The 26,589-nt window shown below is 36.2% G+C and overlaps 2 protein-coding genes across 4 annotated transcripts; both read right to left on the bottom strand.

Annotated features, from left to right (window-relative positions):
• Positions 1-11,814: 11,814 nt before the first annotated feature.
• Positions 11,815-17,192, bottom strand: pnpla1 (patatin-like phospholipase domain containing 1). Of its 2 annotated transcripts, none has more exons than XM_056733606.1 (9): positions 16,794-17,192; positions 15,694-15,926; positions 15,220-15,285; positions 14,893-15,102; positions 14,357-14,417; positions 13,501-13,719; positions 13,285-13,417; positions 12,966-13,088; positions 11,815-12,867 (listed from the first exon to the last, which is right to left on the bottom strand). In XM_056733606.1, exons 1-9 carry the CDS (start codon positions 17,068-17,070, stop codon positions 12,606-12,608), a joined length of 1,584 nt encoding a protein of 527 aa, XP_056589584.1. In that variant the 5' UTR covers positions 17,071-17,192; the 3' UTR covers positions 11,815-12,605. The 2 variants fall into 2 exon arrangements, with proteins under 2 accessions (XP_056589584.1, XP_056589585.1); XM_056733607.1 differs by having other exon boundaries at positions 14,893-15,023; positions 15,225-15,285.
• A 581-nt stretch (positions 17,193-17,773) lies between these two features.
• Positions 17,774-24,244, bottom strand: etv7 (ETS variant transcription factor 7). Of its 2 annotated transcripts, XM_056733232.1 has the most exons (9): positions 24,051-24,244; positions 23,443-23,551; positions 23,044-23,208; positions 22,836-22,955; positions 22,111-22,233; positions 20,521-20,658; positions 20,155-20,297; positions 19,917-20,017; positions 17,774-19,407 (listed from the first exon to the last, which is right to left on the bottom strand). In XM_056733232.1, the coding sequence occupies exons 1-9, from the start codon at positions 24,084-24,086 to the stop codon at positions 19,224-19,226; spliced, it is 1,119 nt and encodes a 372-aa protein (XP_056589210.1). In that variant the 5' UTR covers positions 24,087-24,244; the 3' UTR covers positions 17,774-19,223. The 2 variants fall into 2 exon arrangements, with proteins under 2 accessions (XP_056589210.1, XP_056589211.1); XM_056733233.1 differs by lacking the exon at positions 22,111-22,233.
• Positions 24,245-26,589: the final 2,345 nt, after the last annotated feature.

Raw genomic sequence — 26,589 nt, 5'->3', positions numbered from 1 at the left:
CGATCGGCCCCTGAGCACTTGGCTGGCGGGTTTACGTTCGCAGAGTTCCCCATATCACTAACGCTGCTAACGTGGGTGGTCATCGGGGCCGTAGCCACAGATGTCACAGCCCGGGTAGCAGACGAAATGGTGGCTGGTTCCCGTAGGAAGACAGCCACCCGTGACCGCAACTTCTGAATGACAATCTGCCCGCAGTGCAGGCAGATGTGTCAACGAACGCTGCTTCAGTGTGCTGGACGCCCAGACACCTAATGCAGCGATCGTGTCCATCCCCCTCCTCGATGAGGGTGCCGCACCCAAGAGAACAGCGGGACATGCCGCGCTGGAGATTGCTCAGTCAGTCCTGAAAAGGACTTTTAGAAAAAATCTCTAACACCTCCGGAACCGCCGAGACGCCCAGGGGAAGGTCGCTGCAGGAAGGGACGATCCGCTGTAACACGTCGTAGCACCAGCGTGTAGTTGTAGAGGATTGAATCCTGAGTTGTACTCATGAGCGATGGCTCTGAAGAACAAAAGGTAAGTGAATGCTGCACGCCGGCCTCCTTTTATACCGGATTTCCGGGGGCTGAGCCCGGCATGCAAATTGCATTCGCCAAATTTCATTGGCCTTTTCTATAGTAGTCAGAGTTGATTGGTTCTCAAGGGCGAACCCCCATCTGTCGTTCTCGACACAACGTCGAGAGACCGACAGAAAGGGAACATTGAAACCCAACATGTGTGTGTATGTGTGTGCGTGTTTGTGCGTGTATTAGTGTTGCTTTTCACAGAAAGAACTGACAGAACGAACATGTTCACGGTGTTCATGACATCGGACTCTGACATACACGCACACACAACTAATGGAATATTTACTAACTGTAAACAGAGCTAACAGAATGACCCCATATGCACTACATACTGACAATCAGTTTGCAAAATAAACACTTGCCAAAATATCAAACAAGAATGGAATTATGAGGCATTGAATGCAAAACACACCCTCCTTTATAGCATAGATAAATGCTTTCATTTACAGTACAGTCTGTTTACATTGAAGGATTTATAGTTTGTCAACACATGCTTTAAGGGATAGTTCACCCCAAAATAGAGCGTAGCATTAGTTCTGGCAGGTCATTTGAGTCTAGCTTGCATCAGCCGATCACATCAGGTGCCGCTTATCAACGTTTAGTCATACAACACACACTAGGCTGCGTTCTATTTAAATTGCTCCTTATCAGCTGCTTAATCTCCATCCCCATTTCCTCCATTTCTGCCTGTATATGAAGGATCATTTCATTTAATCCTGTTATGCATCATGAATTGGTTCTGGTTCCCCAGATGGCCCAGAACAGTTTCATTCCGCCAACCTTAAATAGATGCTATTGTTAAAAATAGCACAATACAATTTCTGTCTTCACTTCTCTAATCCTCGTGTTATTCCAAGCTTGTAAATGACAAAAGATATTTTCTGAAATTTCTCTGTGGTTTTGTTACCATACAATGGAAGTCAAAGGAGGTCATTGATGTTTGGTTCACAACATTCAACAAAGGAAAAATGTCAAGCAGGTTTGGAATGACATGAGAATAAGAAAATGATGAAAAAATATGTTGCGTGTTTCAGACATAACATCACACACTCTTAAAACTGTTAAAAACATTTATTGTGTCACTCAGCATGACTTCTAATACACAGACCGCGTGTGTATGTACAATTATATGTTTATAACCTAATATCAAAATAATTCGTACATATTTAAGGAGGTGGCTAACCAACAACTAACCTCATCCCAAACTCTAAAATCATAGCTGCAAATGACATTTTTTCTATAAATGTGAGTTTCATGAGCTGGAAACTCACCCTAATCCCAATATTCCAAGTTGATTTTAAATCATTCGATAATTTATGTAAGTAAAAAACAATATAGCATCAATAAGTTCATGGAAACTCTGAACCCAGCTGCTGCTGTCATCTGTCAATATCAACCCCTATAACACCCCCTCCTGGTTTCACTTCACCGGCTGCCAGTTGCATCAAGTTCAAATTGACAACCAACATGTTCTCACTCACCACATATTGATGCATAAATAAAGCGGACGTAACGTTTCTTCTGGCGACATTTTTTGAATGCATGTTCACCTGGGGAATGTTCAAGCTCAAACCGATGCGCAACGTTTTGCTACGGTTTGCGTTGAACGACACGTTTTCTGGAACCGGTTTGCAACGGTGTGCAATATATAACACAAATAATAGCCTTCTCAGCCGCCATAGTTCTACTCTTGCATCATCACAACAAGGTCTTCAACCGCTTCACCGTTTCCGTTTAAAAAATGTTTTGCAACGTTTTGTCGGGGGAGAACGCAGCCCTAATCTGAGGTGGACGGTGATCGCTTTCACATCTTTTCTTATTGCAAATTGATCATTTGGTGTCTGGTACTCTTGGAATATTTGATAGACATTGTAACTGTTTGTGTCTTGTTTTTTATATTACATGATGGTTAACAAGACATTTAATAAAATATAATTATAAAACACCACACATTATATAACACCCACAAGGGGTTAACATAACAAGACATGGCAAATAACTGGAAAAAGGACAAACTAAACTGGACAAGACAATAACTCTAGACATTTAACTACAGTAAACTAAACTCACTGATATGACACGGGAACTCACCACAATGACACACATAATGGACCAGCACAGGATAGAAAACACACGGGCATTATAAAGGTAAGTAAATGAGGAGAGGGCAGGTGTGGGGCATGAAATCATAACGAGCATTAACAAGGAAACAAGAGGGCAGGAACAATGACAAGACCGTAGGGAGAGTATTGCAAGCCATTAGCACCAAAAAGCCTCTCTCCACATGAAACAAGGGATCCTGCTAGGATTTCGCCCCATCATTCCATGTCTTTCCTAGTCTTATGGGACAGAATCACGACAGGAATCAATACTTAGGATCCAGAACGGTAAAAGAAAATGTGGTATCGGTGCATACTTATAAGCCCAGCAGAATGCTGCATACATTAAACCTGCAGAGTAGCAAATACATCAACAATCTTCTTCAGAAACAATCTTGTTGTGTTCCATTGAGGAAAGGCATGTGGGTTTGGAACAACATGAGGGAACAGGATTTTGTTTGAACTATCCCGTCGAATGCTTGATTTCTCAGCAGGGAAGGGCTTTCTGTCTGAGATTAATGCTTAGTTTGGAATTAATGCGGTGTGTGATTTAGTTGGAAGATTTGATGTTTAAATCCAGGTCTTTACCAAGTTAAAGCAATTGATTTTAGAAGCTCATGAAAGACTATGTTGAGTCTATCTGAATACTTTTATTTGCTAAGATTATTTGTCCGTTAAGATTCTGGATAAATACTTTACATTTGTTTTTGCATTCTTGTATGTAATTGCACAGGGTGCTTTGGCATTACATCAGATATCCCAGTGACTTTGTTGTTGCCTTATGCAAATAGTTAAAAAGGATACTTTATTGGTCTTCTTGGCCTTCTTACAATGATGATTCACCATGTTGACACCAAGCCAAAGCTTTAGACAAAGCCATTCAAGCCCTTCATTCATCACTAGCAACATCAAGTAAAAATATTGTATATATATATATATATATATATATATATATATATATATATATATATTTACGTATATATATATATATATATATATATATACAGTATATATAGTATTTTCTTCGTAATGGAAAAAATTGTCGCTCTAGGCATATCTAATCTTTTTGATATAGTTCTGATTGAATTTCAATACTTTTAATTCAAATCTCAAACCAATTACCAAGCAATACTTAACTTTGTTCAGTCTGTGGTGTAAAAAGCCATTAGCGATTAAAGAAAATACACTCAGAATACAAAATAAGGTCAGGTCAAAGTGTCTGAATAATTTTTGCTCCCAAATTTGAATCTTCTTAAACGGTAGTCCACTGTATGGACATTTTAGGAGTATGAAATTTCACAGTTACCTTTATTTTACTATCCTCACTTATGTAAATTAAACATAGTGTTCTGCACCAACTAGTAAAAAATATCAAAAATGATATCTGGTTTCTGAATAAATTTTGGTTCGACCGTAAATGGGCCTTTCTACAGATTTCGTGCACACTAAGATCCTTCTTTCATCTTTCGAAACCCACAATAATATTTATAATATCAGTACGCTTGATAAATATAATATCGTCATTTATTGGGTACTTTCAATTGGAAGATGGGTGTCCTGAACCCAAACCCTTAAATTTCAACCTGTGATGATATCACAAATTTTTCATTTTTTTCACATTGTTGTTTTAAAAAAATATACTTGAGATTTTATTTTAAGTGAAGTTTAAATTATTAAATTTTATGTAAAAATATGTGTCCCGGATTCTCATGCCACTACCGAAACAATGTATGTTTAACTCCATTTTAGCCATACCCCTACATTTTAATCAAGAATCATTACTCTGTCTGTCTCTCGGTCCAATCATTTTGAACTGTGTTGAAAAGTCAGAAAATCTGTCTGTAAATTATAAGAACGTCACTACCTAACATCTTTTTTTTGCAATTAAAAAAAGATTCCGGCATTATTCCAATTAAAAAATTGTTTTTATGTGTGTACATTTGTTCAGAACTGCGCTTGCAAACCATATGCTGATTAGCATCTTTGAGTCACATATCACATACTGTATCATTTCTTGGTAGTGACAAAAAAAATGGTAGTGAGAATAAGGAACACTTAATGCCTTATTTGGGGAAATAAACAAAACAAAAAAAGGATGTGAGCTGTGGGTCTTCTATTAGATATTTACTGTCAGATGTGTGTCTGCTTTATGTGCTGGCTGGGTATGTGCAACAAAGTTAGTTATTTGTATTGATTCGGCTTTGCAAATTAAATATTTAGATCACAACCAAAACATCAACATCAACATCACTGCTGAAAATGTGTGTCATGACCAAAACATGGGATGTTTTGTCAAAAATAAAGAATATTAAATTATCAACTAATATATTAGGATGGTGTTGGTTCAATACTTATAATTATTGAACCCTTAACTTTGAAATCGTTATGAACAGTTTTATGCCTTTTACAAAGAAAGATTGGATTCAAAATTCAACAAATATCATAAATTATGCTTGAAATATTGTTAAAATGGTATCTATTATTGATTAACACGTGTGAAAAATAGGTAAAATAGTAATTAACTAAAATTATCTGATATTATATAATTTGCATACATAAAAAGATTCTGGAAAAAAAATCCAAGATGTTTCCAACTCTGATTTTGCACTAATTCTGTAGAATGGCTCATTTTTTTCAATTTTCTGTAACCAAATGAAATGAAAAAATGTCAATATGTTACACATGTATTATGCTAAATCTATTCCTCCCTTTACAAGAAACCAAATCAGACTTCAGGTTTATCTGCAGTTACACGTAACTTTCCGTCACAGAGATCTGGTTAAAGATGTAGTAATCCATGCAATTTTAACAAGTCGAAAAAAATCCTCAGAAGCATCTAAGATGACACAAGTTCCATTAAACCGTATAAATGATAAACACATTGTTATGCCCATGCCAGGCTAAATATATTCATGAGGACAACGCTAACCAACAAACTAAAACACAGTAAGAGTTAAAAGAGATATAGGATTAAGTGAAACAGAAAGAGAGAATACCAAAGTAAGAAAAGACAGATGGAGAAAGAGATTGAATCACCAAGACAATTATCACCTTACCAGCACAAAAGATCTCCCCAAATAAGACAGTGTTTATTGTAGCCCATGAGTGTGGGTACTTCAGACATTCCTTTTGTAAAATGTATGAAAAATTGTATGTTGTATGACAAAGCGGACAACTGATATTTAGTAGTAAACTTTCGTTTAAACTCATGGGGCAATAGCTTTACTTTAGTGTTTAGCCTTATACACTCATTATTCAAAAAATTTACTCAAAAACCCTGTAAAGAGGTTACAGTAGCCCTTAACGGACAAACTGCTTCACAGAGCTCATTTCGTAAATACGTCATCTCCTTCGACAAAGAAAAGAAAGCGTGACAACATCTAAGTTCTGTGTCAGCCTCTGTAGTGCTTCAAAAGGGAGGGGGGAGCGTTGGAGTAACCCGTTGGTTGCAATTCGCAACCTTACCACTAGATGCCGCTAAAATCAAACAATGGTCCTATAAGAATGAAGCTCTATTATGGGACACTCAAAATACAAAATGAAGACTTGGCCATAAAGGGCCATACTTTGAGGATTTTATTTGCTGGGGCCCTCTTGTGCACATTGGTGCTTATGGGTATGCAGAAACCAAAACAAATCACCATGTTGCATTTTGGGACACAGGCCAATTCATTTGGCAAGATGAAGTTGGGTGGATCATGGAGACAGCTTTAAAAGCAAAGAATACTACATGAAGCAGAAATATTAGTTTGCTAGAACACTTTTACAAACATGTCACCAAGTACATAAAAGTAAGATCAGGCACCTATTTAATCTTCTAAACAACCAACAAAACATATACAGTGCTAGAAATGTGCCTCATTGTATCAGTCGCACAATAGGAACATTGTCAGAGAGTTAAACTCAACAGTTTAAATGATCTTTGCGTGCTTACCTGTTGTCACGTATACTTAACCAGCAGGGCACATCCGAGGACAGACGCAGTCACGAGTCACGCCTGCTTAACATTTTATAGCTCTCCACTTTGTCACTCTTTCTTCACATGATCGCTGCTTGTGTTGGTGTGTTATCGTCCATCTGTTTCCACTGTATCTGTAGCACCACAGGCATCACTCATCATTCCAAATGGCTGTGTTACTCTTTTTTTATATGTTTTATCATCAGTCTTGTCCTATTTTTTCACACCTACCCAATCAATACTTGTGAACATATCAGAATCAGAAAGAGATTCGTTCGCAAGTGTGCTTTGACACACAAGGAAATTGTATTTATTGTGTTATAGTGACAGAAGCTTCCAGTGCACAAACAGGTTCAAAAAGTGACGGAAAACAAAACGTAAAAAATTTATATGTGAGAGACAAAACACATTTGACAAAAAGGACAATATTAGACAAAAGGACTGAGAAAAACACAATGCTTTTGCCTTGTCAGACAGGGAATGAGAAATGTCACAAACAGTGGGTTCAGACACTTTTATTAAGACTAAAAGTTTAACTAGTTTGTGTAAAATAACTCAATATTTTGTTGTATGAAGTTAAATTAAAACTCATACTTTCATATACAATTTGTGTTGCTTATGATAAAGTTTTGTGAAAGAATTTATTCTTTAGTTCTTGCTATTGTATTCTTTGTTTGTATCTTTCAATTTTTTATCCAAAACCCAGATTAACATTATCCTGTAAAAAATAATCATAATTTTTCTGTTTTTCTATTCGGTCGTTTTCTGTTTTTATATTTGTACATCATATGTGGAAAAACTGTAAAAAAAACTGTAAAATTATGTTTTTTACAGTGTGCAAAAATGTTTTTCAAACATTTAGAAATGAAAACCTATTATCGGACACCCAATGACCTATAGTACAAAATGAATCATGTTGCATTGGGACACATGACAATTGATTTGGCAACATGTGTAGTGGGTTCAGACACTTTAATTTGATCTTAAATCTTCTATTTTATTATTCTAATGTTGTCCAAAACCCAGATAGACATTATTAGCACACTTAACAACTGTGTCATGTTTATCAAAAAACAATACAAGTAAATATGTTTTAAAATAAAATTAAATTGAGATTATTATTTTATTAGATTATTTTGACATGATTTTTTCAATATTATTTAATTTAGTACATTATTTAAAAAGTATAAATAAATCATTTACATGTCACATTTTTCTTGTGTTAATTATTTACTGTTAACGCTACTTACAAAATTAGACCATTTTTAAATATTAAAAAGTATTGTTATTTATTCGCACCATAGAATGCTATCAAAACACATCATTTGAAAATCACTTCATTACTTTCGGAAATATTGACAAAACTGAAAGTACACAAGACTAAGTGCCAGTAGTTAATGGAAAACGTCCTTGATTATGTTTGCTCAACCTTAAGCTATAACATACTGTTTTAGGAAAATGAAAAGTTTAATCCTTCAGCATTTAAAATGTAGTAATCTTGTTTTAATAACAACGTGCTTATAGATTTAAATGCAAAAGCCAGGATGTCGCCTTTAGCTCCCTTGCTGAATGACATCAAGCAAATTTAACATTAGTGTTAACGTGCCTCTAAATATTTAAACTGCTGGAGTTAAGTTGAACTTGGGTGAATTATTCACTTGGGTGACTTGGAGGATACAAGGTGTTTCCTGGGCTATATATGTTTAAAATACGCTAAAAAGACACGATAAAGCTTATTTTGAATTGCTTGTGGTCTCTGAAGAGAATTTAAGGTGAATAACTCCTCTGTGGCGGTCTGTGTTCGCATAGGTTATGTTTCGCCAGCCAGATTGAATTCTCATGTGATAGGCTGCTGTTCCCATCAAGCTGTCAAGTGTTTTGATGTTATCGGAATGGAACAGAATAATTAGACAAGATGTCTCATGGTTTGTCAGTTTAAGGGTTGGCCAGGAACTAACCATGCCTAGACTGATGAATGGTGTAGATTACATTGTACATTTATGAGAAATTATTGCAAAATACTGTAAAATAGTATTTCAAAGCAGGTCTGAATGCACATTTAACTATTAATAAAACCAACAGGGGTTCTTGAGCGCATTATTACAAAATAATAAATCTATGGTTACTGTTGACCATCGTTTCTTTATTGCAAAAAATAAACTTAAACTTTGTAGTTACTGTGCTTTTAATGCAGATAAAACTAAAAACTATGGTAATTATAGGTAAGTGGTAGTTCACCCAAAAACAGCACTTTTAAGGAATTGCGCCATCATATGGACAGTTTTAGAATACATTACTCAGTGGATGTCCCCTAACCATTCCAAAAAAATAAAAAAAATAATAAAAAAAATCTTCAAAAATCACCTCATGTTTACAAGGGAACGCAAAATAATCTCATGGGAATGAGAAAGTTTCTGAACGGATTTTTTTTGTCTGGGAATTAAAAGTTCTGCAAAGAAATTGCAATATTCTTGGGGAAAGAGAAATATTTTCGCTCCCTTTCATATTTTTTACCAGCTATGTCCGTTTAGTGGCTCAGTATCGCATCGGATCTGGTTTGACAGTGTGAGATAACTTCGTTGAAAAAGAAAGACCTGCAAGTTTTTTCTGCCTATTTTTCACAGCATTTGTTATGTTTATGATGTGCCAAACAATAGGTGTTCATGTTTCGATAAAAAAATTATATTAAATATTACACCTATGTTTTTTCCACAGTCATCTCGATTCTCTGAAATTCTTCCGAAATGCTGATTGGTCAAGCAGAGCCAGTCTTTTGTGATTGGTCTACAGCTTAGAGTGACATGGAGAAATAGCGATGCGTTTGTCTGGAGTACCTTTGTGTGTATGGTTTGTAAACACGGTTCTCTCGCCCTAATGCGGCCTAGACCGGACGGGCTTCGCGAATGGCCCCGGGGGAAACCGGTGTGCTTAGCTTATCGGAAACAGTGTGTTTGGTGTTCAAAGACGAGACCTTGTTTCTCGTTCGCTTTATGTTACCATACTTTAATGTTTTGTCGCTGGAAGCAGAGGCTCACTGCACAGTTTCTGCTGAAAAGGGGGCTGAGACTAGCAGCTCTCTTGCTTTTAAAGAGACACATGCAAAAGTGGGCATGTATCGCATGATATGCCCACACTGAAATCTGATGTTTGCAAGATTTCTGTAATTTTTAATATGCCAAATAATTGCAGAAATCAAAGCTGCATTGAACTCAGAAACTTTACACGTATAAACCACGATGACACCCTAACCTTAAAACTTACACCTGCACTGTCAATGACTAACTACTGTTTTGTTACTGTTATGAAGTGACAAAGTTTAGTCCAAAGAAACAAAGAAACTTACCACTACTATGCAATCTGTGCAGCTACACTCCAATCACAATGAAGGCTGCTGCAGGTCGAAATACTTGGTTGCGTCAAAAGGTGCTGCGGTGCCAAAGAGTATAGATACCAGGAGGCAAAACTCTGGTGTTTTTGGGAAACAGTGCGGCCGATCTGTGGTGTTTTTTGAGCTAAAACTTCACAAACACACTCTGGGGACACCAGAGACTTATTTAACATCTAGTGAAACCATTCGTACAACCTCTCCTTTAAGAAGATGGGTTCCTTTTCTGTGAAATTTGAGTGTTGCCATTTGGCAGGTGTTGTTTATGCTCAAACAGCTACAGTACACTACTCACAAAATAAATTTAAAGAAATGAAATTCCATCAGACCTCCCCTATAAAGTAAGATAACTCAACATGAGAGGATCCGCATGCTGCCAATGTGTCAGAGTGACATCTCTGTCTGTACATGTCTTCATTAAAAACAGTGCGGCGTCCTTGAGAATGCATACATTTTACAGATAAAAATGTAATTTCAATGACAAATAAGTTGTTTGAAATAACGGACGTAAGTGTAGTGTTTTGGTGTAAGAATTTGACAAAAAATTATAGGCATTTATTAGTCTAGTTTTAATGAATACTTTGAGACAGTGTCAGAAGAACTAGAACAGAGAGTGAAGTATTTTCAGTTTATTCCAGGAGAAGATTCGGCCGTACTGCCGTCTGCTGTTTGTCTGGAAGAAACAGCCCCATAGTTGACAAGTCACATTACAAAAGCTGTAAACCATAACTTCATGGTTAAAACAACTCAGCTGTTAAGCAATCACATAAAAATAATGGTAAAACTTTATAAATTGAGCTCTCGGGTAAAGTTTTGTGATAAATGTCAGATTGACATTCAACACACATAAAGTATGTCGTCATTTCTTACAGAGTTTTTTACGGATATTGAAACAATAAGGTGAGGACATCACATTAAGCAATATGGAGATAATATTGAGTTATTTTTGTATGTTTGTTTCAATAAACACTTGTCTTGTTATGTTATGTAATTCTAAGGGTTCATTTTATTTGAACTCTGATGTAATGGTCATTTTCAAGAGCCTGCAATATACAGTCTACATACAGTACATATAAGAAAAATGAAATATGTTAGATAGCCTATTACTCCCCAGGGTCAAACGTGAGTAAGATAATAATTCCTATTTTTTTCTGTTTCTTTGTTCAGACAGGGTTGATTGAGGCAGTTGATTGAAAACGTGCCGTGTGATCATATTCCCTTTTTTCCTGGTATAAGTGTCAGAAGATTTGTAGGCTTCAGAAAAATGTGAAATTAGGATTGATGCTGCTTTCTTTCATAAACAAGAACAGTATTACATTGTACAGCAGTCTTTATGCTATACTTTATATGAGCCACAACCTGTAATCTGAAATTCTATTGTGTTTGCATGTTAAATTACAGTTAAATATTAAAAGCTGTCATGGTTCTGTCTGCCCATGTCTGCCTCTCGTGTCCTTCTTCGCCCGTTTTCCCCAATGGACTCAGTTTCCCAGCATCCTCTTCACTCCCTCACCTGTCCCACATCGGTTATCGCAGCACCTTCCAGCTATTCTCTCATCACCCGGACTCTGTGTGTATCCGGACTCATTGTGTTGTTTTGTATATATATAAAACTCTTAAATGTGTCTTGTGATTCTGTCAAGTGCGTTTACTCATCGCCCTGTGTTGGATTATTGTGGATTACCATTAAAGAGTATTTTTGGATTTACCGTCGTCTGTCATGCAGAGAGTACTATTACAAAAGGTTTTATAATAAATACAAAACACAAAATTGTCTTTAGCCGTTTTTTTTATTGCTTGAAAGCTTTTACACCGCTTTTGTTTTGTATTTCTTACCATGTGATAACATTTTTAATTTTGGCGCAGGAAAATGGCAGATTTCTCGCAAATGCTTTTTTCAGTGATTCTCACAAAAACGTTTCTTCCCAAATGTCATGAAAATGTCACAATGCTTTGATATTCGCCTATTCAAGCTTAACACTTTGATACAAAATGTAACAATGGATCGGTTATCTCAACTTAGGTTGAGAGTCCTCTTTGGAAATCATGCAAAGTTAATTTGATATGCTTTTTAGCTGTGGTCTGAAGGTAGACAGTAGATGTTTGTAATGATGGCGGTAGATGCAGCATCACACGACTCGCCACTGATGGATTGAGGCCATGCCAGGACATGCTTTTTGGTTCCACTGTTTTATTTCATAGAGGGAACTTTGAGCTTTACTTAAATCCTATTTTGCATCATTAATGTAAATTAGCAATGGTTGACATTAAATAACGATGTCTACTAATGTGTGCAACATGCATTAGCCACCCCTGACATTTCAATGTGTTCATTGAGCACTATTTCTAATCCATCTCATGTGAATCACAATGTTTGGACTGATCGAGTCTTGTGATACATTACTACATAAGCGTAAAAGTTGTGTACCCATATTTTAGGAGCATACCTTGAATATGTGAATAAAATACTTAGAATATAATTGTTTTTTATAATAAAACACACAAAAAAAAAACATATTTGCAAACCCACAGAGAAACATGTTGGAAATTATGAAAAAGGGAGATACAAGGTTTTTACAAGTTCGGTTCGCACGCACTTAACTTCTCTTTGCAATCATATGCTGCAGTATTGTGTGCTGCACCTCTATCTTGTGTTTCTTCCATTTGCTGTCTATCTCTAGTGAACGCAGGAGTGTGTAGAGGTTCGGAAGGGTCTGTGATATGGAAGAACTGTCTTGGAAAGAGGTAGAGACCGGAACGTTGAAACTATTGGAGGCATCACGTCTCTCAATAAGCTGTCGAGCCTTCTGGTACTCGGCATGAACTTGTGAAGGTACGAAACTGATCAGACTCATCATCCTTTGGAAAAGACAGAAAACAGGGCAAAAACAATGATGCATTTAATAAAGAGTTTTAATGTTGATGTCAAGGAAGATAATATTTTCTTGTGTGCTTACATGTCTCTCAGGCTTTGCCACATAGTGGACAAGAAAATGTTGAATATAAAGATCACAAACAGTTTACAGCCTTGCAAGACCCAGTATGTCACAGTCACGGCGTGTGTGATCCATTTCTGATACCTTTAAAACAACAAAACCAGACTCGATGTCAAGATGTATTCTGCCAGGTTTAACTTCAAATTACATTAAACTTTATTGGGGATTGCTTTTTCTTGTGATCAATCCTTATTCTGTAAATTATTATGTTTCCTATTTATCGTATTTAAATGATGCTTTTGTAAAACAAATATGTGAAAGATCATTTATGTTTCAGCACCTGCTAGCAAACGTTGTGGCGCTCCATATTGGCAGAGTGAACAGAAAGAGCAGGAACGATAGCGTTCGTTGAGATAAAGATACTTTTGGATCACTCATAATCTCCAGCTGACCCACGATATTACACAGCAGCACTAAAAGAGAAAATCTTGAATTTCTCTTGGTTGTTTGGTGTACTGTCTATGTGTATGTAAAAAATGTAAAAAAAGAACAATACCTTCCTGAACCTGTACTTTGGACACTTCCTGGATGTATCGAGATGGACCCTGGGATGAGGAGACCTCTTTAACGCTCTTTCGAAGTTCCTCTTGCTGGTCTCGGTCCTCTGCATCAGTCTGTGTCAGCATCCAGTGATCAGAGCTCAGAGAATCAGACGTCCCAGAATCATCGGATACATCAGATTCCATCCTCCTGTCAGGGTACAACTGCAAAGCCTCTGTTGAGGTACGTGATATAGACGTTTATCATTTAAGTCATCCAAAATATTAAAGCATTACTTAACAGTGAGAAGCTAACACAGACAAATTTTGAAAGACTTTGGTTTAACATCTTCTTTTCAAATTATGACAGGTCGTCATGCTATATCAATCTGATCTCATGAGATTTTACAAGGTGGCTAATTTATATGAGTCTGTACGATGTAAATCGCACAAAAAAATATAATTTTGTAGATGAAAAGCATCACTGAAGCTTTTTAGTAGATGACAAGTTACACATTCTCATGAGATCGGATTGATACATCACGCCGACCTGTCGTATTTTGGAAAGAAAATGTTTAAGTCCATAAAAATTTGGCTAGTTTGTATTAGCTTCTTACTGTTTAGAAATGTTTTAATACTTTTTTAGTACCTAATAATAATATTTAATTATTTTAATTGTGAGTTGGATATTTTTGGAGGGGCAATGCCCCACTTGCCCCTGCCCTGATCCCACCCCTAAACACAACCGTCACTGGCATGAAAGCAAATCGAACAGAAACATACAACTGAGATTGTACGAATTCATAAAAATTGACCACCTCTGAAAATAGTTTTGGATTTCTGAGATTGTGTTGTGTATATTGAATCACTCACTGCTACGCTCCAGAAAATAAATGGTATCTTGGTATCCACTGTAGAACGCTTTCTTTAAAATCTGCAAATTAACAAAAAATATGGTATTTAACAAAGGCGGTCTAGAAAAAGGTTGTTTTGAGGAATGTTGGTCACCAAACAACATTGACCCCCATTGACTTCCATTGTATGGACACAAAACCGCAGATACATTTCTCAAAATATCTTAGTTTGTGTTCTACAGACGAAAGTCAGTCGTGCAGGTTTTGATCGATTTGAGCATAAAGAAATGATGACCGATTTTCTTATTTAATATATGGGTGACCTATCCCAGTTGTTATTCTCTTCAAGTCCTCCTTTACACAATACACTCAGTTGTTCCAAATCTTGTCCTCAAACAAATCAATCATAGGATTTATAGTTTTATGGATTATTTATATTAATTTAAGTTTGCTCATTCATCCATTAGTTTTTCTTTGGTGAAAGACCCTTGTCACCATCAGACTTATATTGCACTCCACAAAATATTTTTATGACCATATTTTGTCAGGACTCACCCTCCAGTCTCGAGGGAACATGGCATCTAACAGTCTGATTAAGTTGGGCATGGAGCAATGGAAGGACAGCTGCTGGATGATGACATCACAGAAGGTGGTGGAAGTGTCAGAGGGACAGATGTCCATCTCTCCTGCAAATGGGGAGATGGTGAGGGTTGGTGACGTGTCTTCAAAGGGCTGGATGTTTGTGAAACCTCCATCCATGTAGTGCTAGGGAAAAATTATTTTTAGTTCGTCGAGCTCTAGGATGCTCCCCAGTCTGGAATTATTGGGAATAGAAATGCTGCGCTAAAGCTCATATGCCGTATAGATAAAAATGTCACTCACCTCACCTTTATACTGCGGTGGGATCATGCCAGAGTATAAAGGAACAAAACAACTGCACAAAAGTGCCTTACAGAAAAAAGACAGTTTAAAGCAAATTTGTTAAATCATTTTCCCCATATTTAAACATATTTTTTAGCGGATCAATTGGAGCTGTAGGTTATCACAACTATCGACATATGTCTAATGTATTTACAACAAGAAAAGTTTGAACTTTAATAAAACATCTAGTTAAACGTTTTCGGGGATTCATTCATTTGTTGCTTGAATTGTGTGCTTTTGCTAGTTTAAAATAAATGCTGCTGTATTGCATTATTTTTTACTCTGTAAACTTTTTTTGCTGTCTAAGATTTTCAAGTAAAATTGAACTGGATTTACTGTAAAAGTCTTTGTGAATTTTTTTACACTGTATTTATAAAAATGTTTTATGTATATGAATGTATTATAACATTCAAAACACTAATGTATAATGCTAACTCTTATAAGGTCTTCGTTGGATTGAAATTCCGACACTAGAACGTTTTTCCCATCAGGGATCCGAGTCATGGAAATGTGCAGACGTCCGCTGGCCAGACTGTGGGCATTATCAGGCAGGGATCGCTCCAGTGTGACCTCCAGCCATCTGTAGACATCAGCTGTGGGGCTGAGAAGGCCGAGAGGAAGCTGACGTGAATATCTCGCAAATTCCAAAAGATTGTCTCGCACTCGACCTAGAAAAAGGAGATTTGATGACTCTTTGATCATTTACGATCCACCAGTGTTGAATAAATTAGCTATGCTTCGGATATTAATATTTACATTGTCAATGTTCCATTTCAATTGCTAACAAATCAAACAAAACAAGTTCTACAAACTACAAAAATTACAACTAATTATACTGGATAAATTGTAACTGCATTACTACCTAAATTCTGAATTTATCTTGACCACATGGACAAAATGTGTACAGTATGTATATAAATCAAACGCTCTTTATCTCTTTAAATCTTAATCTTTAAAAATGTTGCCAATTGTGCATAGACTTAAAAACAAATACTAAAATGCTAAATAAACAACATAAACCCATATTACTATAAAGGCAAAACAAAAGCAACTCCTGACTTAATAGGACTTTGATACAAACTGTTTTTCAACAATGCTGTATGAAAACATCATCATAAAGTATGTTTATAAAAACAAATACACCACAAAAAAATAACAACCTATAAACATGACACTTTTCAATTAACCAATTTGGTTCAAGTGAAACTATAAATGACAAAATCATGATTTGTAGTTGTTTTTCCTGATTTTAATGCCTGATTTCTAGTTTAAGTACCCCTAGTGGGCCGGGCCCAGGTTGTGAAACACTAATGTAATGCAAGAATGAGAAGTTGTAAATAATCTATTTAAAAATGTAGAGTAAACTATACTTTTCTCAGGGTATAATTCATTACAGATTATTACATTTAATTAAAAGCGACTACCAATATAGTCCAGCTGGACCAACCTTTTTAAAAAGCGTCCCATCTTGAGTTCAAACCAACAGTTTTTGAATTATCAGTACAGTTCAAGATTAAGTAAATATCAAAAATTACCCAGATTTGATCCACAAACAACAGCAGCAGCAACGAGAGAACCTGCAGACGCGCCGTACACCCTTGGAGCACCTCGTAGGATCCATGGTGCATTATCCAAAAGACTTTGCGCAACACCTAGCTGGTATGTTGCTAAAAAGCCTGAACCACAGAAAGACACTGAGAGGTTTTCAGTGTTAGACAGAACAAATAAAGGTGATGACATGTTTACAGCTAACCCGTATTCGTCTACTGGTAGAGTTTCAGCCCTTTTCACACACTTTTGAGAAGTGTGCATTTAGTAAAAACAGGCGGTCACGGAATTAATAAACCAAAAAAGCTTCAGTCATATAAAAAATTTGTATTTACGTACAGCTATGGGAAACAAAATCTGTGTCAAATCAGTGTATCACTGCACGCTGTCTGGAGTATGCATGTCTAATGTCCATCCATCCATTTTCTACCGCTTATCCGAACTACCTCGGGTCACGGGGAGGCTGCGCCTATCTCAGGAGTGCATGTCTAATGTATGTCGGCAAAAACATTCAAGTGAATGAACGCATTATCATTGTCATTGCACTGAAAAACATTACTCTTAAATAAATAAAAATCAAGTGTCATGTTTAGAAAATAGATATTTCATATGTATTTGTTGAATTAGATTACTGTGCAAAAAAAGAAAATAAAGGAGATGTGCTGTCATTATTTAGACTTGAAAGATTTTTTAATGGTGTTCTTTTGCTGTGTTAGACAGTTGCATCAATTCCCACTTTCACACCAATATATAATTGAATCTCCACATTTTATAATAAATATTAATTAGTATTTAATTTAAGTAAAAATTCAAAGATAAACTAATTAGAATGTAAAAGTTCAAAATGACTTGTTCTGGTTTAACTCAAAATGGGTGTAGTTCTGCCTGGGACAATCACTAAACAACAATCCCGTAACCTTGAATATGAAACTTTGTTGTGAAATATATGACTTGATGAGAATCAATATGATTTTATGTTTTATAATTTTATTCCTTTAATGATACATTTTACAAAAAAATATATTAATCCCTTTATTTGTCAGTTTTAGTTAAAGGGGTCATATGGCACGAACACGTGTTTTCTTTGTCTTTGGTGTGTTATAAGTTGCCCATGCATGTATATTAGACACGAAAAATTGCAAAAATGAAAGTGTCGGAAGAAAAGATGCATTCTATCTAAAAGTGAATGCTCACCCAGACCTGCCTGAAACGCCTTGTTTAACCAAACCCCCACAAATTCACATCAGTTCGTGGTATGAGTTGACTAAGACCGGCCAAATGTATAGGCAAGTCAGTACCGTCAGTACAATACGCATACAGTATTTCAGAAAATGGCGACCGAGACCGTAAGTAGGGGATTGTTTTTTTCGGCCACATTGCTGCGATGGCCATTCATTCATTCAGCTTGTTTTCTCACAGGCATTCATTTTCTTTACCAAAATGACATACGTTGTCCGATTTATTCATGGTTTACTGGGAGATGTAAAAATAGGGAAAGCAAACATTACAAAAACATTGTTTTTTGAGCGATTTATTTATTATCAAGGTCTGATATGTGTTAGACAAATCAGCATAAGGGTTAGGTTAGGCTTCATGTCTAACTTCTTCTGGTCTCTGCAACTGTTCTGTGTAGTGAACGGACCTAGAGCATTGACCGGACAAGCGTTTACCCTACTTCCGGTTTGTACATGTTACTCTGTGAAATTGATCCATAGCTTTTGAACCTCATATGCCAAATATGGTAAGAGGCGTTACATTTCCGTCACATGCTTGCAGTATTCAACCTATCAATACGCACTGCTTAACTGTCCAATCATAGCACACCTCGCTAAGAGAGCGATGAACTTTGTGAAAATGTTCGCGTTTCAGAGAGGCGGGGCAAAGAGGAGATGCAAACATGAACGGTATGTGGAAAATACGCCTACAGCATTCTTGAACCTTAAATCGTGTTTACACATTGCATTACGTCTATTCGTTTTAGCCATGTCATATTACCCCTTTAATTATCGCATTAACAGATTTAAATATACAGATTAATAACAAATGAATACCATTAATTATTTACTTCATACACAAAAAGAAACAGAATGCTACCAAGTTACAACCTGAGAGAGTATTCTCATAAACGTCAACTTCTAAATCTAAATCCTCAAAAGATATTAGAACCTGTATCATATTTGCTTGTATTGAAAAATTAGTGTTGTTTACTGGTACTTTACTCCCAACCCCCACTGCTAAACCAGAGAAGAATTGAATGCAGCTACTCGAAATTTAGAAAGAGTGATGTAGCTCTAAAGTTAAGCAGCTTGTGAAGTCTTATCCCTACAGCAATTACTAATATTCACACTTATGGAAGATCAGAGTTCATTGTGAACCATTCTTAAAGCTCATGTTAAATCAGAATGTGGAGGTATGTTTCACGGGAGTGGTGATATGCTGAAGTTGTGTTCAGAGCAGGGGCTTAAGGAGGTGGGGGACGATTCGGGCGATACTCCTAGAACATCTTCTCTGTTGTCAGGAGAGGCAGGACTGTCAGGAGACTCTGAAGGTTCTGCACGATCTGACCTGCTTTGCATTATTTCATCAGGTGTCTTGAGAAACCTGCGACACAGAAAGGTTTGAGGGCCAATGGATAACATCCGAGCAGTGATGTGTGAAATGTTGAGAGTTTGTGCCCAACCGGTGAATTACAAGAAATGTTAGCGCCCCCTAGTGTGAGTTCAAAAAACTGTAGGATGGTCAATGGATACGAAGCAGTTTTTAAACATTTTTGGTTTATTTTGACTAACTTCAGTCTACAATACATTTGTCATCATAAAAACTGGACACATATCGTTTATTAGTACTTAATATAAGACTGGTAAAGTAACTAAAACTATGCATTAGTGCAAACTATTATCTGCCAAATAAACTTTTACATTTTAGATTTTTTAACATACAGCATTCTACCTCCCCCAACCAATTTCATGCTATGCATGCTGGGATATATGTTGTGTAAAAAACAAGCCAGTAGCTCAAACGCTTATTATGAGTCAAACTACAAAGTGGTAAAAAATGACTAGTGTCCAGTACATCAGTTGCAAACAGGTTTTCAGAGTGCCTCTACTTACCGGAAAAGTAATCTCTGCCCTGTCTCTTTTTTGATAATGTTGAGTTTGTAGTAATGACGCAGTGCTCTAGACATTTTCTCATATGTCATGTTGACTCTGTTCTGCAATACCAAACCAATTATTTAATTATTGTTCATGTATTTAGCTCTTTTCAAAGTAAACTTTTTTTTTACAGGAACTGAAACCATGATTTTGGCATTGCTACGTCAATACAAACAAGACTGGTCTCTCTTGTTACCTTGTGGTTTCCCCAGAGCCTAGCTAGTCCATTGGGATCCACCACTCTGAAGATCATGGTCTTAGGGTCCTCCCAGCGGATGTAGGCCTCATACCTACTGTCTGACAGCAGGTGGTACACGTAGTCCCATAAGAGTTTACAGTCTGATAAACGAGGTGATCAACAGGTTATATTGCAATCTGAGAGACTAGAGAACAATTCTACACAAACAGTAAATGTAGGCTACTGTATGATACACATCCATTTAGCTAGAAAGATAATAGCATTTTAGGAATTAATCCTTGCCTTAGTTCATTCACTATTCTTCATTTACAAGGATAGCAAGCTTGCCTCTAATAAGGTTTAATAGTTTGAAACAACATGTACCTGCAATCTTTCCATTTGCTTCAGATGTGTGTGCGTTGTGTCCAGTTCTTTCTGATTTATTTGACAGATTGAGTGGTTCATCTGGGGGTTTTCTTACATTGAGTGTAAGCCTTGTAGTTTCCTGATGATGAGAAGGTCCTGCAGAATAGAGATACAATTAAAGTTATGAAAACCCAAATGGATTTTGTTACGTTTGTGTCAGGTATCAACTCTTCAATATCCTTCATTAGATTAAATAGCTGATCCGTCAAAGCCAAATCTTTCTGCTATACGTTAAGGTGAATGTGCTCAGTTAACCCATGCACAATAGCTCAGATGTTGCATATGCAGTGCTGACATTGCTCAGCCAAACTGATTTTTTTATAGTTTTCAAATGTGTACTTACAATAAAATTTAAGGGGCATTTAGAATAATAGCACACTCTAGATTAACACAAACTGATTGTTTGGGGAATATTGTTCTTCCAAAATAAATCAAAACTTGATTGTAGAACCATCAGACACGCTTTGCCAAGAATTTGTAAAAATGTAAACTGTAAAATATTAACATCATTTCAATGGAAAAAATAATGTTAAAAACTACAGTAAAGACCTGTTAATTGGTTAATATATGCAGTAAATAAATATGATGGATTTAACAAGACGTCACATTTGATTTTACTGTAAAATAATCCAAAATGTAAGGTTTTAAAAGTATTGGCATATATTTTATGGTAAACATTTCTATAATATTTCTATTTATAATATATAAAAACAGAATTAAATGTCCGTTTTAAGCAAAATATTATAAAAGTGACATCTTTTGTAAATTAAAAACATTAACAGTGAAATAACAAGTAAAGCAGTTTTCCAAAATTCCCTGTGCACTGTGAAAAAACAGTAAAATTACAGAAATAGACGGCAAATGTACAAGTCGGGTGTAAAATTATTTGAAAAGCATGTCGTTTTACTTTTAAAAAATGTTAATTTACATCTGCCGGAATATCACAATTTCATTGTGTGACTCTTCACATTTGATGATATTTCATTTAAATAATTATGTTTCTAGTCGATGTCCTTCTGAAACCTCATGTTTCCACATTTGCTGTTTTTCAAGAAACGGAAAAACATTGTACATTTTAATGATTACATACTGTGTTGACAAGCACTATTTTATAGTTTTTATTTGTATATATTCGCAAAGCCCAGTGACAAACATAAGGGTGACTTATAATAATGATTTATGACAAAATGAAAAATCCCCAAATATGGATATATGAGCTTTCAGAAGGACTTCAGCATTATATTTGTTGCCAGCTATGTACATGTTGTGTGGGGTGTTTTATGTCATCTTTCATGTTGTTTAATTAATGCGTGTACACTGTTTTAATGTCTCGTTACAATCAAAATGTTTTGCCCTTGTGTGTGCACAATTGTGTTTTTATCCACAAAACTAATTATGAACATCTCAACGTACTCCTTCAGATCAAAGGTTTGCGAAAAACATTTCACTCAAGTCACCCCAAACCTTCGAACTGTAGTGTTTCTTCACAAACAAAATCTTCTTAGATCATGAACTATGTTTTTGGGGATTCAAATTGCTGATCATGACCTGTTTGTATGTCCTGCAGATGTCCACTGTTAACACATAATTTTGTCTGGCTGTGATTTGTGCCGCCAGCTGCTAATTCTCCAGAGTTTGGATTCACAGGACAAACTGGGAATGTGCAGGGAGCTGTAACACAGTTACACTGTATTTAGATACAAAGAAGATCAATAACACTTCCTTATATCAATACACACCAAACCTGAATGTATCTATAGTTACGGTTCTTTTGCATTAGTGTATTGTTTGCCCTGATTTTTTTTTCAGAGAGAACAGGTAAGTTTGATTTAGCCACACCCACTGGCAACAGGTCTACTTGCTTTGAAACCAGGAAGTAACCTTTTCTATAATGGCATGCGAGCCATTTAACCCCATATTGTCCATTTGTAATGAACAGATATGAAACAGATAAGTATTTTTGCCAAAAAGTAGAACTGATATAAAATGTGAATTTGTTATTGTATAATTATATATAACCATTTAAACACTGAAATGCATTGATGGGAAAAACAGTAGATCTCTTTCTGTCTGCTGTGTTTCCTGAAAGCTGATTTTATCTCCTTTTTGGCACTTGCTCAAGGAGAAAGTTTAAGACTGACAAAACTTATGTAAATTGTTGCATTATAGATCACATTTGTGGACTAAATTCAGCCCGAGTTCTCTCTTAAATTGAGATTTCAATTTCAACGGACCAGCATGGTAAATGCTAGAAAAAGAATCCTGTAGGTCACCTGTCGTCCCAGGTAAGCCGAGCATCTGCTGCGACTGTGTGTTGCAGCTGGACGGAGGGCTGAAGATGGCACATCTTCTCTGCTGCTTTACGTGTTGAAGAAGTTCATAGAGGACATCACCTGTTTGCACATCCAAAAACAATGCAGTTATTATGAGAGTCTTTAACAAAATGAGTAAGTGTCACTAAATAACTATAGTCTCACAGACCAGAGCTGGGACAGCGCAGACGGAAGTCTTCTTTGGTGAGCAGGCAAAGTGCTTTTCCATTCATCTCGAATGATTGGTGATCAGGACGCCGTAAAGAATATTCTCTATGGGCCCAGCGCAGCCAGAGATTCACATCCTCTTTATTCCACAGGGAGGGATTTATCCCTGTACATTACAAAACCAAACACACAACAAATGGTTTGTTCACCCTTATCATGTCATTCCAAACCTGTATGAGTATCTTTTTGGCCACGGAAGACAATAGGATATTTTTAACCAAATCTACATATAGTTGGAATTTGACTTTGAATATTGTGCACAAGTTCTTCATTGTGTATATAGTGTAAAATAGGTCATGTGTAAAAAAGTTGAAGTGAAGTTTTTTATGTGGGATCATACGCAGTCTTCCAGGTAGCTTGCAGAGTTCATCAGAAACAGCTTCATGTGGACCTCCATGAAGGGCACTCTGAGGATCAAACAGAACTGGATGTCCATTCCCATTAAAGCTCTGTTAAGTAAAACATGAAAAAAACTTGTGTTTAAAAAAGTGATCTTTTAATTTCTATAATGCATTTTGACCTATTTTGTTTTAAATATGGATTATATATTTCCATCCGTTTACAAAACTGATAAGTCTGCTTTTTCTTTCACGTATCACAACACTGGCACCTCAATGCACACAGCAAAAGTGAAAGTAAATCTGAGGCACACAACAGTTTTTATTTTCAATTTTGAAGTGACGCATATTTGATATGTAGTTTTGTCTAAAAAAATAAACAAAAAAATTGACACGCCTGACACAGGCAAAAGGGACCATTTTGAGGCAGTCTTATTTGTCAAATGTATTTAAGTTTTAAATCATGCAAGCTTAATTGAGAAGTTATGTGTTCATGTGCTGAGTGTTTTATTTCGTTTTAAACTATGGCAATGAATAAGAATATAAATAGTTTACCTCAAAGGCACTTTAACATGACATGACGACTGCGTGTTTACCTTAGATGACTTACCTTCTTTAAAGGTGGCGGTGAGGAAGCGTCAGTCATGTTATCCAATTTTAATATAACACAAACTCTTCAAAATGTTCGCTGATTAGTAACTGGTTGACATATACAGCACGTTAGACGGCATTTACAGTCGCAAAGAAACGTAGTTTAGCACAGCTGAGTTTATTCTTATGCGGATCGCCTGCAATATTAAGAATCCTTCCGGGAAATGAAAACGAAAGAGACCGGATCTGTGAGGGGGTGTGTGCACTTCAAATATCGCAAACACTACTACTGCTTCAGGAAAAGGAGACTCGAGAAGCGCTTTTGGAGCTACATAAACTGTATGGGGGCAATTTTATGAAGAAGTTAAAACTCACGTGAAGGCTATCATATGATAATAGTAAAGAAGAGATGCCTTAGCCAAAATGAACTCAATCAAACGCATTTGTTTACCATTGAAAACCCTTGCCACATGAAAGCATCGCTTTTGCTTAATGAAAGAATGTGCGAAAATAAAGATTCAGCTCGTTATTGCGCGTCTCCGCGCTGCGCACGATGGATGTGTCATGATCCTGCCTCTTCTTGTCTTGATATTCTATTATTGTCCCCTCGGTTTCGATTAAACCATAAATAAAATAAGATAAGATATAAATCTAAGCGTAGTATATTGTATTATGTAGGCCCAATTTCACAGACAATAGGTTAAGCCAGGACTATGCCTTAGTGCAGTGGTTCTCAACATTTTCATGGTCGCGCCTCCCGTATACCAATTTTAGGAACTGGCGCCCCCCATACCGCACATTGAGGATAGATAAAATAATGTATAACATATGTAAGATATATAAACTATGTATAAAGAAGCAAAAAATAACTGTATATGACAGATTGAAGAGATCAGATTATAAATGTAACAACCCTGCTGATAAAAACAAAAGAAACCATCACATAAATTAATGGTTTCCAATGAAAAACCATTGTGAACAATTATTTTTTTGCATAACAACAATTTGAAAATTGTAGGAGAGTGTTTGATTTTGGGCAACATTCCAAAATGATTAATATGCCAGATCACGAGAACGGTGCGCCTATCATGGTTTTAAAATGAGCGAGAGTTTATTCGCAGTTTATACAGACGTGTTGTGGTGTCAGTTGACTGTAGAAAATAGCGTTTACATCTTTAATAACTCTCACCAGCTTTAAACAGCCGTCCGAGTTCAGAAATACATGAAAAGGCACTTAATCTACACGCCACTCCCTTCACGCGCATCCTGAACTCATCGGGAGAAACAAACGTGCCCTTATACTAAAATTACAGTCTGAAATACAAACATACTTATATGATCTACCTGTTTCTTAAAATGATGTAGAGGTAATTGCTGCTGCTTCCGGAGTGGACGTTTGCCTACTTTGTAGATATGATGCTTTTGTGCGCAGACTAAAATTGCACTACAAATGGGTCTGCGCGTCCGCTCACTGCGGTCAAGCCAGTCAGACTCCCCCTTACTCGGTTTTTCATTACGGTAAAAGCGTCTTTTTGGATTTAAAAAAATAGCGATTTATGGCGAACGCGGTGGATTGTGAATTAATAAACAATCCTGATATTGTTTGCATAACACGCGGAGGTGTTATACTCTCAGTTTAAAGTTAAATGAGTCTGTGCAATCGGAAAGTTTTCTTCTAATTGTTATCTGAAGTTATAGAAATAATGGTATACATTGGCCATTTTGAATGCAATTACTTTAAAAGGCTCGGGTTAAAGCCTTCAATTGTAGTCCAATAACATTATAACATTATATATGAATATATTTAATTCATAATCCGCGTTCGCCATAGATCGCTTTTAATTTGAAATCTCTAACGACGCTTTTACCGTAATGCGCAGTATATGCGGACATAAGAAAACCGAGTGAGGTTTTTAAAAATGCCTCAGTAAAAAACATTACTGGTGTGCATCTTGAGACAAAGCAATGGCCATGGTAGATTTTAAGGCATGTCAGTGCATGTTATTTTCAGTTAAGACAACTCAAACTTTCATTTTAGTCTGGGACTAGTTTGAAGCCTTGTCTGTGAAACCGGGCAGTAATATATATTTATATTTGACTAGAATGGCAAAATCTAATTCAAACAGGCTATACAAAAATGTATAAAACACAGTTTACAAGAATGTACCCTTAAACTCCAAACAGTCCATCTTGACATAATTTTAATGAAACATTTGATTAGCGAATTGATAACCTCTTCTGTCAGAATTTCTATACATATCATCTTGTAAAATATACAATGTGTATTAGCAAAGTTACAAATCATTGATTATGCTCTCGAATTGCTGTATTAATTGTCAAGGTTTTAAAATATGCAGAACTTTCACACTTGAAGAGACAGTCCACTACAAGGAGAATCCAACAGGGTTTCACTCATTGACCACACTTTTGCTCTCCTTTTTCTTTTGTTTTTCGAAAATTCAATGCAGTGTTTTCATTCAGTCAATCAACCAGGTACAAACACAATAAATACAGTAACACACAAGTAGGATCTACAAAACACATGATTTAAATAATTT

The sequence above is a fragment of the Triplophysa dalaica genome, chromosome 20, assembly GCF_015846415.1.
Source record: "Triplophysa dalaica isolate WHDGS20190420 chromosome 20, ASM1584641v1, whole genome shotgun sequence".
In the NCBI taxonomy this organism is placed as follows: domain Eukaryota; kingdom Metazoa; phylum Chordata; class Actinopteri; order Cypriniformes; family Nemacheilidae; genus Triplophysa; species Triplophysa dalaica.
Note: the sequence above shows the minus strand (reverse complement) of the source record. Positions and strands in the feature narration are given on the sequence as shown.

What these genes read in the sequence shown, in the direction of transcription:
- etv7 (XM_056733232.1), bottom strand. Translation starts at nt 24,086, where the DNA reads ATGACTGACGCTTCCTCACCGCCACCTTTAAAGAAG. An exon ending in CAAGCTACCTGGAAGACTGC is followed by an intron (nt 23,209 to 23,442) that starts GTATGATCCCAC and finishes TGTAATGTACAG; the next exon opens with GGATAAATCCCTCCCTGTGG. An exon ending in GGCTCTGGGGAAACCACAAG is followed by an intron (nt 20,018 to 20,154) that starts GTAACAAGAGAG and finishes TTGGTATTGCAG; the next exon opens with AACAGAGTCAACATGACATA.
- pnpla1 (XM_056733606.1), bottom strand. Translation starts at nt 17,070, where the DNA reads ATGCACACTTCTCAAAAGTGTGTGAAAAGGGCTGAAACTCTACCAGTA. An exon ending in TGTTCCCTCGAGACTGGAGG is followed by an intron (nt 14,418 to 14,892) that starts GTGAGTCCTGAC and finishes GTTAATTTGCAG; the next exon opens with ATTTTAAAGAAAGCGTTCTA. An exon ending in TGGCAAAGCCTGAGAGACAT is followed by an intron (nt 12,868 to 12,965) that starts GTAAGCACACAA and finishes TCTTTTCCAAAG; the next exon opens with GATGATGAGTCTGATCAGTT.